The 15,717-nt window shown below is 27.6% G+C and overlaps 1 protein-coding gene across 3 annotated transcripts; it reads right to left on the bottom strand.

Moving 5' to 3' along the window:
• Window positions 1-8,252: 8,252 nt before the first annotated feature.
• LOC124811624 (transcription initiation factor TFIID subunit 8) lies at window positions 8,253-13,598 on the bottom strand. Of its 3 annotated transcripts, none has more exons than XM_065806103.1 (2): window positions 13,441-13,598; window positions 8,253-9,170 (listed from the first exon to the last, which is right to left on the bottom strand). In XM_065806103.1, the coding sequence occupies exon 2, from the start codon at window positions 9,127-9,129 to the stop codon at window positions 8,386-8,388; it is 744 nt and encodes a 247-aa protein (XP_065662175.1). In that variant the 5' UTR covers window positions 9,130-9,170; window positions 13,441-13,598; the 3' UTR covers window positions 8,253-8,385. The 3 variants fall into 3 exon arrangements, with proteins under 3 accessions (XP_065662175.1, XP_065662173.1, XP_065662174.1); XM_065806101.1 differs by lacking the exon at window positions 13,441-13,598 and adding an exon at window positions 13,060-13,223; XM_065806102.1 differs by lacking the exon at window positions 13,441-13,598 and adding an exon at window positions 12,369-12,518.
• Between the last annotated feature and the right edge of the window lie 2,119 nt (window positions 13,599-15,717).

Genomic DNA, 15,717 nt, shown 5'->3' with positions numbered 1-15,717 from the left:
GTGCCCCATCACTTCGAAACCCGTGTCGTTGGCCCTGAAACAAATATACAATTTCTAGATGAGAGAAAGGTTGACTTCTTATTGAGAGCATCGCAACTGTTATGAAGGTTTCTAGAAGTTTTTTAAAAACAAACTTTTTTTAATTTCCAGCCTAGCAATTTTAATCCAGATTTATTTAATATTTACAAGTGATATTTATAACTACAAACTTAGATTAGTATCTTGTTATAATCTAGGTTTACCTTCAAAAAAATAATAATAATAATCGTGGTTTTCAATCTCCTAAATACCAAATCAGTTCACTCCTAGAACTCTTCCGATTTCAAATAAAATAAGTCTTCCAAACATTTTATGTAATAGTTTTATTACCAATATCTAAAAATTTATTCTCTATAAAAACACTCAATTAAAATTCTAACACATTGTTATCACTGTCTTGACTATTTAAAAAAAAATAGTTATAACTATTTTTAGTCTTATTTTTATACCTATTCAGATATCTCTTCTTCTATTCTTTTTTTTCCACAGATGCACATATTTATACGCGAATGTAAATTTGTATTTATATGCATGTATGCATTTTTGGATATATGTGTGTGTGTGTATAAGAATATAAGCGTATGTAAATATATTTAATCGTCTAAAAGTGTTTATTTGCGTGCATATATATGTATTTATGCGTATATATATATATATATATATATATATATATATATATATATATATATATATATATATATATATATACATATATATATATATATATATATATATATATATATATATATATATATATATATATATATATAAATGTATATGTGTGTGTCTTTATATGTGTGTTTTTTTTTGAGTGACTTAAATATATCTAAATGTCTCTTCGTTATAGCTCACAGTGCCTCTTTTATTCCATTACACTGTTATATATATATATCATATAACATTAATGTTGTTATTATTATTATTATTATTATTAATATTATAGATATTATTACTATTATTTATATTACTATTATTTATTTATTATTATTATTATTTATTGTTTCTCACTAATGTGTGTATATATATATATATATATATATATATATATATATATATATATATATATATATATATATATATATTTATATGTATATATATATATATTTATATATATATATATATATATATATATATACATATATATATATATACATATATATATATATATATATATATATATATATATATATATATATATATATATATATATATATATATATATATATATATATATATGTAGGTATGTATGTATGTATGTAAGTATAAAAAGTTATTAAAGTGAGAAGGTATATTGATTAATTGATTGGTTTGAAGAAAAATATATTTATTTGTTTGTTTTCAAGTACTGACAGCTTTTAAAGATTAAAATCACTTGAATGAAAAATAGCAGCTCCATATTGATTACATACATCTGCATGAGAGCAACATATAAAGAATATTGATAGTTTTCTAAAACGAGTTGCTAATAATATAAAAAAAAATAGTTTTGAATTTAGATATTTTAACTTTTGATGTACATTTAAGGCACACAGTGATTCTTCACAAAATACAAACGAGTTTTTTTTAAATGCAGTCTTAACAAAAAATTTATGTAACCAAAAAAATAAATTTTTCATGTTTGTCTATTTATTTAAAAAAAAACCTTTTGTAAACATGTTCTAGTAAATATATTTTGCTTTTGATGTTAGCTATATTTTGCTTGAGGTTAGTTTTACAAATAAAAGTTGTTATGTAGGATGTCTACTCCGAGACTTATAAGAAGAATCATACAAAGCACGTACAAGGAAGTACAAACGTTCCGACAAAAAACATATGTATACGATCAGTACCATCTTGATTTTGCGTTTTAATAAAAGGTATATATATTTCATTAATTTTTTTTAATTAAATAGTAGTTTTTTCTCTCAACTCTTGCCTCTACGAACCTTGAATAATAGTGTTTTCTCTCAACTCTTGCCTCTACGAACCTTGTTGAAAACTCATCATGCGTTGAGACTTATAGTGAATTTGTACCTCGAATCTCTTGGTTTATGAGTCGAGTGTTTTACTTATAGCCTACTGCCGCATTTAGTAAAGCAAAAACAGATAAAATAATATATCATTTCGTTTTAGATAGTAGTGTTCTACGTTTATTTTAAGATCATTAAAATATTGTATTTTTTTCAACAATAAGCGAAAAGGTTTTAATAAAATTACTATAAATAACGAAAAATTATTTTTGTTTCTTTTCATTACAAGTTCTTGATTGCAAATATAAAACTGATTTATCTACAACACATTTAAATTATAATAAACCTCACAAGTTTTATAGTATACAAATGATAAAAGCTCAAACTATCCTTAGCATTAAAAAAAAATACTTCTTAATTTTTCATAAATTAATTAATTTATAAAATTAAATAAATTTATTTATAAATTTAAATCATTTTCATAATCAAAAAGCAAGGAAACGGTTGAGAAAAAACTTGAAAAGTTGTAGGTTGTGTGAGTCAGGAAAAAATGAAGATGGAAGAGAGTTCTCAAGGGTTGAAGTGCGGTGAAAAGAAACAAAAGTTTTTAGAGCATGCAGAGATTGATATAGTAAAATAATGTGACTTTGCTAAATAAAAAGTCATGCGAGAATAAGTTTTGGATGGAGGATCTAGAGATGATAGCTCCTTTGAGCAGCAACCATGATAGCATTTGCAGAAAAAAAAAATTTATTTAACTTTACAACAAAGGAAGAGAGACTCAGGCTTGGTAGACCAGTTCCAACTGCGTATACAAAGTTTTTTTTGGACCTTATCTAAAAAAGAAAAATTATCATTAGAAGAACCAGCCCAAATATGACAACAGTATTCCATACAGAGGAGAATAAGAGATTTGTATAGTTAGAGAATGGAATCAGGAGTAATATGATGGCAAACAAGATAAAGAGAAGCAACCTTAGCAGATGCTAATTTAGCAATCAATTGTATATGAGAGGATTTATTAGTTTAGTAATGTCGACACTATTGTAAAGTTGTTTTCAGTAAATAACTGAGTCTTGTTGGAGTTAAAATTCACAAGCCACTGCAAGCTCCAATCTGTTACAAAAGCTAGATCATATTCAAGATCGGCTGCCTTTTCTAAGCGACAGAAAGAGAAGAGTTTTTTTCAAGACAGGAATAAAAAGTTTAGTCGTCAACAAATAGAGTAACTTTAAATGTAAGCTTGGGAAGATCATTAATGTAGATAAGAAACAAAACAGGAGCGTAGATAGAAGCTTGAGGTGCCTTAAAAGTTAACTTTAATAAAGGATAGTACTCATTAACGCTGATATCTAAAAAAAAAACAGCAGAATTTAAATGTCTCACAATAAGCAGGCAAGTCTGGTGGATTTTGCTAGAGATAAGATTTGATATGATGGAAAGATACTTCGCAAACTACAAATATTTGTAAAAGGTATATTGAAACAGTTAGATTATGATTATTGTATTTTATGTTAAGTTTTTTAGTTACTTTAGACGTGGTTTAAGTTTTAAAAGAACCTGACTCATTTATAGATAGTTCATGGCATCCCAAGCAATCAGCTGCGCAGTTGTCTTTTTTTGAACAAGCAAAAATATTTGAGTAGATTCAAGAAGATCTAGCATTTATAATCCTAGGCAGGAAACAATTTGACACAGGTTTGCATCTACGCCAGCCTAATAGATTAAAAAAATGTGCGAGGCTGGTCAAAAGAATTATTCGCCTCATACCTAATAATATTACGTCTACATTTTGTTTTTCAAAATAACAAGTATTAAAAATTAAATTGCTATGGTAACCAAAAATTTATTTTAAAAATAAAAAAGAGTTAAACTGTGATCTAAATCTCAAATATTTGGAAAAATATAGCTGTATTTTAAGTAGTAAAATATATCGCTTTAACGTTATTAACATCACAAAATTTACAATAACAAAAAAACTTACACAACTATAACAATAGTACACAACTCTTACAACAAAATACCAAGTCATATTCAGATAGTAAAATTGATATAAAAAAACATATTACGGTAATATACTTTTCTAAATCAATTTTACTATCTGAATATAATTTTTTTATATTTTGGGGTACTTACTTTTTAACAATAAATGTTTTTTTGTTTTAACTGAAGAAGTTGTCACCATGCTAAGTATCGCACTCCTACTAAAAAAAAAAATAGCTTATTAATCCGAGAACCCATTGAATATTAGGAAGTAATTTTTACACAGGACAGCATATTCATTCATACTTAAAAAAATACTTAATATCTCGAAAACCGGGTTTTTTTTTCTTATTTTCCCGATTAATTTAATTTACCGGTAATAAAGAGTAGTAAACCGAAAGTTTTTTTTTTTTAAATTAAAATTTCTTTATGTATTATATTATTTTGTTTTTTATAACAATAAATAACAAAAGTTTCGGAAGAATAATCTGAGTCGGTTATCTCTACACTTTACACACCTATAAAAACAAATTGAAGTATCTTACTACAAAGGCAGCAAGAATATTTTTTTACCTGTAAAAAGTCGATTTGTGGCATAAAATTTGTATAAAATAAAAAGCTGGCTACCTCTGCAGTAACATGATTAAATCCATTAATCTTTGCGGGCTGAATTAAACTAGAAAAAACTATTATACAAAAACTTTTTTTAGGCTTTTCATGGTTTTTAACTAATTTAATATAAAATTAAATTAAAAATATAAGTATATTTCAGAAACTTGATTTTTACCATAAACAATTCAAAAATTTATCAAAAACACGTTTTTTTTTAACCTGAAAACCCTCAAAATTCAAAACCCTCAAAACCAAAATTGAAAAATAATAAATTTTTTTTTTTATTAATAATCAATTTTAAAGAAAAATACTTTAAAAGTTAAAACTGATTAAACCTATGTTTTAAATTAATTTCTCAGGCGCTTTTACTGGTCCAATAAGTTTGTTCAATTGGTTTTTAAGGAGAACAAAAATTTATAGCAACCATTTATTTTTCCTAACCATGAGCGAGATCTCGTCTCGTTCTCGTTTCTCTTGAGAAATGGGACTTCTCGTGAGAAACGAGAAATAGAAAATTCTCGCGAGAAGTAGAACGAGACTTAAATATTATATTATTTTCCAAATTAAAAATTATTATAATTTACAAAATGCTTAATAATTTATTTTTTTAATTAATTAATATTTTGACTCCGTGATTTTAATTAGATTTTTAATTAGATTTTTTAATTAGATTTTTTTTAAAAATCTAATTAAAATATTTTAATTAAATTTTAAATATTTTTAATTAGATTTTAAATACAAAAACTTTTTGTATAAAATGGTGCACTTTCGACTTAATTTCATTAGTTTACCAGTGGAATTCAACTTGACACATACTGTTCATATTGAAAAGAAATATTCTTGCCTCATTTCAGCTCAAGGAATCAATTGTAGACAGTTACGCGAATCTGTTGACACAAGATGGAATAGTGAACTGGATTGCATGGCTTCTGTCCTACATCTAAAGAGTGCAATTATCAGCTTATGTGCAAATGAAGATATTTTTTCTTCAAAGACCATCAGTGCATCACAGTGGAAATCAATCGAGTGAGCAGTAAAAATTTTGGCCCCACTTAAAGAAGCTACAGAAACGTGGTCGGCTGAGTCTATTCCAACAATTAACACTGTCGTTGATTCTCTTTATTTAATCCAAATTGATCAATTTATTGAGACGGATGGAAAAAATGGCTACGGTGTCTTGTATGCAAAAAACTTGAGAAGCTGCATTGAGAAAAGATTTCCTTTTTGTCACAATGGAAACTTATTGAGTGCTGCAGCAAACTACTTAAATCCTGCTTTAAAGGGACTTCACTTGAAGCTCTTCAAAAAATTTCAAACAACAAAAAAATGGTTAGCCTCACAGGTTAAGGATAATGTTGAGTGCCAACCTGTTGCCAGAGTCTTTTTAGCAAATTTGTCCCCTAATTCAAAACTGAAGCGCAAGTTAAACGTCAGACTTGAAACACAAGAGCCAACATCTGAACTGAATCCTATTTTGAGCGAAATGTGTCAGTATGAAAACTCCCTGATGCCAAAAAACACTTTCCGACTCTTGATTGGTGGAAATTGCATTCAAATACATTGCCAGAACTCTCTTCATTAGCTAGACAAATTTTAGCTATTCCAGCAAGTGCAACTAAATCAGAGAGAGTTTTTAGCTCAGGTGGAAATGTCGTCCGATCATCCAGACACAACTTACACCCAGAAAAAGTAGAACAAATCATTTTAATCAGAGAAAACATTGTCTTATTGGAAAAGTTTGGAAAAAAAATTCTGAATAAATATTTGAAAAAGTTGTTTACATTAACAAATGTCATTTGTGTCTATATGTTTACATTTTTTTTTTTACTTGGATTTTAATAAACGTCTTGTTCTCGGTCTCACGAGAAGTACTAATTTCTCGTCTCGGTCTCGTCTCGGCTTGAAAAAACCTAGTCTCGCTCATGGTTAATTTTTCCCAGTTAAGGAATTTCAAGACATTCAAAATGCATCAAGCATTTTGAATAGTAATATACAGGTAATACACTGCGACCATTTTCTATAGGCACATGTGGATTATGTGTTAAAAACGTACTTAACTTTATTTTTATAGTGTATTTCAATAAATTATAAATAAAGTATCAAAAAATAATGAAAATTATCAAAAAATAATATCAAATTTGAAATGAGGTCAATCATAAATGAATTAAATTCAAAAGATAGCTGACTATTTTCTATAGACGCAGTTCACATTTTTTAACAAAACTATCAAAAAAAATGTTTTCGCATTTTTAGTACACGATTGGACCTCCTTTGAGCTCAATTACTTGACAAATTCGTTTTGGCATACTTCCCACCAAGTTTTCCAGCACTTTTGGCTCCATATCCCCTCAGCATTCTAATACCACTACTTTTAGCTCTGCCACAGAGTTATATTGCTTCTGGTCAGCGTAGATACGTCTTACAATGATTCCCCAGATGTTTTCAACAGGATTCAAATCTGGACTTCGAGCAGGCCACCACATTTGCTCGATTTTTTTAGCTTCAAACTAAGCTTTCCTGTTGCACAAAACCTAAGCCAAACCATCAAAGATCCACCACCGAAATTTCTTGTCAAAAAATATTTGGGTTCTCTCCTCAAATCACGCCAGTAGCCACTAAAGCCATCAAGCCAATCAAGATCAAACTTTTTCTCGTCCGAAAAAATCACCTGGTATTGAAAACAAAAATATTCAACTATTTAGACATCTTACGTATTCATGAGAATTTAATCTAAAATTTATTACTTGGCCATGTTTTCGCGGGCGAACTCCATCCGTTTCTGTTTGTGAACGGACTTCAAATTTGGTGCTTTATTCATTTCTGATCGTACGTGTGGGCTGTCTTTAAGAACTTTCCTAATCGTCTCCTTACAAACATTTATACCCAAATCTGACTTAATTGTTTTCAAACTTTTTGATGAATTTGATGCGAGTCGAACAATTCTGCGTTTTTCACGGCCTGAAACCTTAGATTTCTTTGGTTTCCTCTTGATTATTGCATAATCTGTTGGACTTTTCAAGAAATTACGGATAACGTGATCTGATCTATTCAATCTTCAAGCTATTTCTCGATTTGGAACTTTTTCTCGATGATAAGCCAATACTTGACATATTTCAATATCGGTAAGGGCCTTTCCTTTCGGCATTTGGTTAAGTTCAACTTAATTTCGACTCACAAAATAAAAAATACTACAGAATATAAGAAATTTGCGATAAAACTCGTAAAATGTTTAGTGCGTCTATAGAAAATTGCTACGCGAATATTAAAAATTTAATTATTTTAATACAATCAAGACAATAATCAGATACATAATAGATGATTGTTTTTTTACATATACTTATTTAAAAGTACCGTTAGAACAATTTTATTACCACTGTAATACTGTAAATCCGCTAAATTCTACATGCGTCTATAGAAAATGGTCGCAATAGATCGATTGAAATTATATAGAGCAATGTGCAGAAACACATCTAAGGTCCTACTAACCTAAAAAATTTATATTGTAGTCTAATGATTTTTGGTCCTTACAAAATAATAATTTAAATAATTGTGCGCAAAAATAACTATAAAACACAACAACAACAAAAAATAAAAAATAAGTCGCGTGGCGGCAAAACAATGGTTTCAAAAAAAATTGTATAATGCAAATAAAATTGAAAACAAAAAATATAAACAAACGAGTTTTTGTTTCAATAAACTATTAGACGATTGTTGTTAAATTGTACTATTCTAAAAAGGATTCTTTCAAAGCATTTATCAAAAAACTTAATATATTAAAAGATATAACAGTTTTGAAGGATATTTAATACTTTATACGTTGCTTTTTCGGCAGCATTATATAAGGGTTGTCTGCATTTGTTAAATTGTTTGATGAGACTTTAATTTCATCTGTTGTTTGCATTGGTTCTAATCCGTCAGAAACTATATTGGATAATAACAACGCATTTAAATAGGGCCAAGGTTCAATAGATACAGTAGAAATAGGATATAACTTTGTGTCAACATTTTCAAAAATTTGTGTGTCTGATGGATTTGTCCTGTCAATATATTTTATAAGTGAAGCCTCAGTCATTTGACGTTGAGATGCCATACGCTCACGAACAACTTGATATTGACTAGGCGGTTTTCGAATTGTTGGAGTATGAACAAATGAGTAGACTTCAGGGTATTCTGGAAAGTAAGTTGGAATGTATGAAGGTGGGGTTATTTTAGGAAGTCCACATTTAAGCGTTTTATTTTCTATTACAGGTTTTGTAGGAGCAATTTTAAAAGTCTGGTTGTGTGTATGCTTAGAAAACATGTGAATGTCATTTAGTGTTCCTCCAACTTCAGCTAATGCCATTTTGACATCAGTAAAATCAGGAGTTGTTCGATGACTAAGTTCACTAAAGCATCTACAAGTTCGAGTGAGTTCTGTTAAATATGCTTGCAACAATTCAGTTAGCGTTTCTAAACAAACATCGCTTGCGCCTTCGAAGCCACTTTCTTTACAAATGGCTGCAGCAGAAAGGTAGAGGAGCTTTCTATTTGAGTCATTTGAAGACATGTATAAAGATAATAGATAAAGTTATCAAATTAGGATGACATCTAAATAAAATTCAAAAACAATTTAAAAAAAAACTCGGTATTTTATACAAAATCGAAATAATTTTAAAATTATATTTTAATGATAATATTATTATAAATAAAAATAAAATAATTGAAATCATAAAATATTTTTACAATTGAATTATTAATTAAATTAAAAATTTAAATACTATTTCAATTGAAAAAATAAAAATTAATTAAATTAATATTATTATAATTGATCTAAATCATCACACAAGCTAATGAAAAAAACAGGTTGATTTTTTGACACAATGAAGCTAATTTAATTATTTATTTAAATATTTTTTTACATCTTTAAGTACTTTGCAAGTACTTGACATAATCTGGTTTGAGAGCCTTTTAAACTAACAAATATGGCTTTACTTATAAAAAAGTCTTCTTTTAAAATACCTTTTATACTTGCAAAATGATTTTAAGTATAAATATTTCCCCCAGGTAAATATTTATACTTAAATAATTTTAACATATATATTCATAGAAAATCTTTTAAAAATGAGACAAGATTTGGAAGTATATTTTTAATAAGTTTCTTTCAAACAAACTTTCTGAACAAAAATTAATAATAAAAAAAAACAGGTTTCTAAAACTAAATATTTGGATCTTTGGATCTTCAACAAAAATTTCTGTAAGTCTTTCCTCCGCATCATTTTTTTTCACTGCTCCAAAAAAAAAACTCTCAATCAAAGGACTGGCAAAGACACTGGAGTTAAGAGACAAATTCTTGTTGTGGTATTAGAAGATTTACCAGAAATTCACTGCAACATTGAACAAATTTGGTAACTGATTAATGCAAATGGAGTTAAACTAATTTTGGCTTGCTATTTGAAAGTTGCAAACTGAATTTGTGGTCTTCATTTGTGGGACCTTATTGTGAACAAACTGTCGAAACTAAAAGAGTATATTAAGACATTTTTAACAAATTTCTTATGGGGGAAATCAAAGATTATGTCTTACAACTAAATCAGGTGCTATTTAGTGGTAATATAATGTCAAAAAATAGGGTCTATATAGTTATTTTTTCATTTTACCTTGATTCACTTTGATTAAATACTATTCCGCTGTGCTCCATGAAAAGATGGGACTTCTTCAAGCACCTTAAAAAAATTATTTTTCAAAATGCCACTTAAATTAAAAGATAAATGGCAGGAGTATTTTTTTGTGGATCATATTTTTTAACTTTGTATTATACTAGATAATTACACATTCATACTGCTGTTTTTTAAATATATACTTAAAAAAATAAATTACAAGATTAAAATAGCCATTCTATAGAATTTTTTTTTATAAATCTTAATTTGATCAATCAATTTTGCCAACTCAATTTCAGAAATTTTGTATACTCAAACATTTATTGTATATAGTGGGGATCAATGGTACACAAAACATTGGCACCCAACATATATCTTCTTATGTGGACCAAGAAAAACTTGGAATAGGACTATGCGGATGTATAAATTGAATTTTAAAATCTGTTTTTCTTTGGTTATAACTTGAATATAGCATAATCATATGTTTATTTATACTATTAAGTAACCAATAAAGTTTTTTGTTAAAGGTTTTTATTTATTGTCTACTTTTATGAATTATATTCACAAAACAGGATGTAGTAGTAGAGTAATTTTGTATGTAAGTTAAAGCTCATTTCAAGGAGTATCATACAATGTATTTAATAAGTTTGATTACTTTTAATTAAAGTGTATTATATGTATTTTTAGTAGAGTATGGTCGTCTGTGCTTGTTTATTTTATGAATTCAAACTTCGTACCAAAGCTGCAAACTCTTGTTGTCAGATATGCGCTGCTTTAGGGAAAGGTACTGTAGCTGAATGGACAGGTCAGTAGTGGTTTCAAAAATTTGCCTTTGGAGATGAAAATATGTTAGATGAACCACACTCCAGAAGACCATCAATAATCAATAACAATGATATCAAGCTGGTAATTGAGCAGGATTCAAGTCAGACATGCCAAGCTCATGCCTTAAGATTTAATGTGAGTGATGAAACTATTCGCATATATTTGCACTGCTTGGGAAACAATGAAAGTTAAGCAAATTGGTACCGCATGAACTACTCCATGAATTTACATTGACAAAAAGTTTTTTTAATTGCTTAGAAAAGGTAGCCAATCTTGAACCTGATCTCCTTTCTGTAACAGTTTGGTACTTGCAGTGACTTGGGAATTTTAACTTCAACAAAACTCAGTTATTTACTACATTGATAAATGGCAACCCTCTCACTTTACATCTTCATTCACTACTGACCTCCAATGGAAACTATAGATAAAATCCATTGCAAAGTTAGCATCTGCTAATGTCTTTATATCATGTTTGTCATTTCCTTACTCCTGATTCCATTTTTACCTCTACAAACCTGTTATTCGCCCATGTATGTAATACTATTGTATTACATACATATATTACTTTTATACATTTTTTTTCCACGAACATCAATGCTCTCCCTTTTTCATGTTCTTTTTAACACTATTTTTTTTTTTCTAGTAACCCCTAAACTAATTATGGTTACTTTAAGTTTTTTTGGGAGTTAGTTAAAAAATAATAAGTTAGATATTCAAACTTTTAGGTTTTCTTAAACTTCATAAGCCCTATAACATATATAAAAATTAGCGTAATCTAAAAATAGGGTGATATGCGCCTGCTGATTTCACATGGAATAACTCATTTAAAATAAAAAGAAACTTAGCTACAATAAAAACTAAATTTATAAAATTAAGTAAATCACAAATTGTCATAAAAGAAATCAATTAAAATAAAAATTAAAAAAAGACAATATTTAACTAAAATGCCAATAAATAAAAACTTTTTAAAAAATTACTTTTTTATTTTTCATTAAAAAAATGATTTTATGCAGTAAAATCAAAATAATAATCATTTTATAAAATGACTATTATTTTTGAACTTTTTACATAATTTCATATATTTTGACATAATTTTTGACATGTTATTTAAGTAATTTTTCTAAATAACATTAGAGATCTGTTTAATACTAAAGGGTATTGAGAAAACCACTAATTTAGTTAACAAATCATTTGTCACTAAAAAACATCTATGCATCTGTAACTACAAAAAAAATTTTTTTTTGCATTTATGAACTATCTTAATCTACACTTTGTATGGAATACAAACATTAAGAGAGCTGTATGTAATGAAATGTTGTCATACCTTAGCTAGGTCTTCAAATAATGCCCTTATTCTTTTACACAATGTGCAATAAAATGTGCTATATGTTGCTGCAAATGAAGTTCAAGTCAATAGGCAAATTGATTGACAATAAAAATCAGTATTTTTTTGCTAATATTCAGAAAATTATTCAATATCTAAAAATATTCCTACCTAGACTAGGCACTAAATTAACTACTAGACCCTAGTAGTTAATTTTTCTAAGAAATATCAAAAGCAGATAATCATTTTGCATAAAAAATAAATATATCATGAAAACAAATTTGTGTATGTTGAAAGATTTTTACAAGTAAATAACTATTTACTTGTTATGTTGCGAACACAGTATTTTATTGTGAAAAGATTTGTAAAGTTTGGCATTAAAAATTTTTAATACTAAAATGCAAGAATTTTTTATTTTTTTATTTTGACTATTTAATAAGCAATACAAAATGATATAGATGTAATAAATAATATGCAAACAGAAATTATAATTAACATGGAAAAATTAATATTGTTTAATTAAATTAAAATTTAGTATTAAACTTCAACACATTATGTAAACTTGTATAGTTAATAAAAAATACATATAAATTAAATAAATATACAAAAGTACAAAAACTTGTATAGTTAATTAAAAATACATAAAATACAAATGTTTGCTGGTTTTTTTGGTTAATATTTTGCTACCAACCTTCAATGAACTATGCATTATAACATCCGAAGCTAAATCTTTATTTATTAAACAATTTCATTATAGTTATTCTTAAAAATTAACTTATTAATTCAAATTTTAAGTAATAAAATTGCATAGAAAACACCGCAAAACAACTTAAGTTTTATTGTCGCGTTGAAAAAAATCCTTTCTTATTAATATTTGTCGGATCATAAAAAGATTTGCAATTGCATCTGCATATTTGGATTGGAGGTAAGATTTGAGCCCAAAGGCGTAAAATATAAAACCAATAAAATAATATAATAGTGATATTAGTTAAATTTTTCTCAAGATTGGTCCCCAAGTTTTTGTTTTTTAACTATATTCCGTCATCTTGATTGAGAATAATTTGCCCAATACCTATCTCATTTCAAACTCTTGCTTTGTTAATCTCCAAGGGTTCTCTAACTTTTTTTATCCTGTATTCTGGAGTGACTGCCAAGATCTTTGGATTCAGCCAATCAAATATATCACGGCATGTTCTAGAATGTTCCGTGGCTCCTAAACCTGACCATTTTCGATTTTAACAGGCTCTACATATACTAATTTTAATAAGCTAACGCTAACTTCATCTGATCTGCACTTTTATTAATTTTTAGACTTGATAATACAGTCCACAACTCAATTGTAGTTTTGATTCATTTATTTTTTTAGAAGAAGTTGTTTGAAAAAAATCAAATGTTAGAGTAGTAATGTAGATGTAAATGCTGATGTAGAGCTAATATTATTCAAAAAACTGTTTAATATTTCAGCAGTTAGCATTTTATATTTAATTAATTCACTGTTAGTTAAAAGCTAGCTAAAAGTTAAAAGCAGTTAAGAACATTAAGGGAAGTTTGTGTACTTAGGGCCTCCTTGTACCTAGGACCACCCTACTTTATTTGAAAACTATAAAGTTCTAAGTAATGCTTCTCAGTGAGGCAATTAGTAATAAAAATATCTATATTTTAATCCTATTCTGATTCTCAAAGAGCGTCGCTACACCAAGTTATAATCGAAAAAGCCTTTTTGATGGTCTAAAGTAAGTTATCCGCTGGTATCTTAGATTGTTTTACAATACTAGAGGAAATTCTTTTTTATAAGTTCTTTTATAACTAAATGCGATGTTCAATAAGTTTCCTCTCAATCGAGGTTTGTTATTAGATGACATTTTTTATGAGGCTAACATTTCTTGTACCTAGGGCCTTATAGTTTGCTCACGGACGCCGAGAGCTTTTATGACGCTCGGGGCATTGCGGCAGTTATGCACCCCTGTAAGTATACATATTTTTAAATTTAAGGCATGTACAATTTTACAAATTAACAACTGTGATTTTATTTATAATACCAATACTTTACATCCATGTTTTTATGAATTGCATCTGGATTAAATAACACTTATAAAACATATTTAACATTCGTAGATTAGGATTAATAAACAGGTTCTTTGAAATTAACATTAAAAACACCTTTTTTTGCTTTTTAACTAGCAAAATTATTATTGTTGTTTTTATTATTATCATGTCATCTTACGACAGAGTTGCATCAAATTCATTTTTAATATGTCTGTCCAATAGATGCTCGGTGTTCTATAGTGGCTCTATAATAACTTTTTAAAATCAGTTTTAATTTACTTAAAGGTTGTTTATAATTTTTTAAATTACAAAAACAATTTTTTAAAGGTTATTTAAATTTTTTAGCTCAATGCAACAGGCACTTGCATTGAGCTAAAAAATTCGAAGTACAATGCACACAGATTAGAAAATAGGATAAAGACCGTTTGTGTATACTTGGTTGAAAAGCCTAAAGTGTTTTCAGAAGTAAAAAATGAAGACTCCTTTAAACTATTAAGATTTAAAAAATATCAAATTTAAAACTTCACCGAAATTGATAAACCGTATTTGCTATACGTTTTTAAAAAAGTGTTGAAGTTCTGGATAACCTTTGATTAGTTGAGTTTTAAACAGGCCATTCTTTCTTAAATTATATTCTGAGTTTTATAAGAAAGCCTGTACTTGTAGAATGTAAAATTAAACCCATTGTAAATGTTAAGCAACTTTACTTTGCGGTATGAGGTCACTGCGTTCTTCGAGTTTTTAAGTCGAGTATTTTTTTTTTAGTTTTTGATCGTAACTAAAATGTTTAATTAACAATTTATAAATGTTGTTAGGCACGTTTGAGTACAGCAATTTTTATTAAGGGTTGATCAAACTTGCACACAAAACTCTAGATGCGGTACCTAATGTACAGCTGGTACAGTTTTTCTATAGCTAGAGAGCTCCGACACAGAATTGCGTTGAGACAACCTTGCATTCAATTGCTAACCTATCCATGTTGTGACTTTGATATTAGTTTGTGCACAGTGATTCATTATGTTATCTGTAATAATTCTCTTTGTCATTATATACAATATAGTTAAGAGACACCAGTTATAAGTTGTAGTTATAGTTGTAGTTGTAGTCGTGAATTTTTAAAGTTTTCTTTTTAAAGGGTAGGCGTGACAATTGACTTGCATTGAGATTTTAACACTCTATAGGGAGTCGTGAAACCCTAACAAATAAAATTAGTTAACAAAGCTTAACAATTACTTGGCACATCATCAAGTAAGTTTTACTTTTTTGCAATTAAAATCTCACTATATATTTTTTTGTCTTTTGT

The sequence above is a fragment of the Hydra vulgaris genome, chromosome 09, assembly GCF_038396675.1.
Source record: "Hydra vulgaris chromosome 09, alternate assembly HydraT2T_AEP".
NCBI lineage: Eukaryota > Metazoa > Cnidaria > Hydrozoa > Anthoathecata > Hydridae > Hydra > Hydra vulgaris.
The sequence above is the reverse complement of the archived record's forward strand: the minus strand, read 5'-3'. Positions and strand labels throughout refer to the sequence as shown.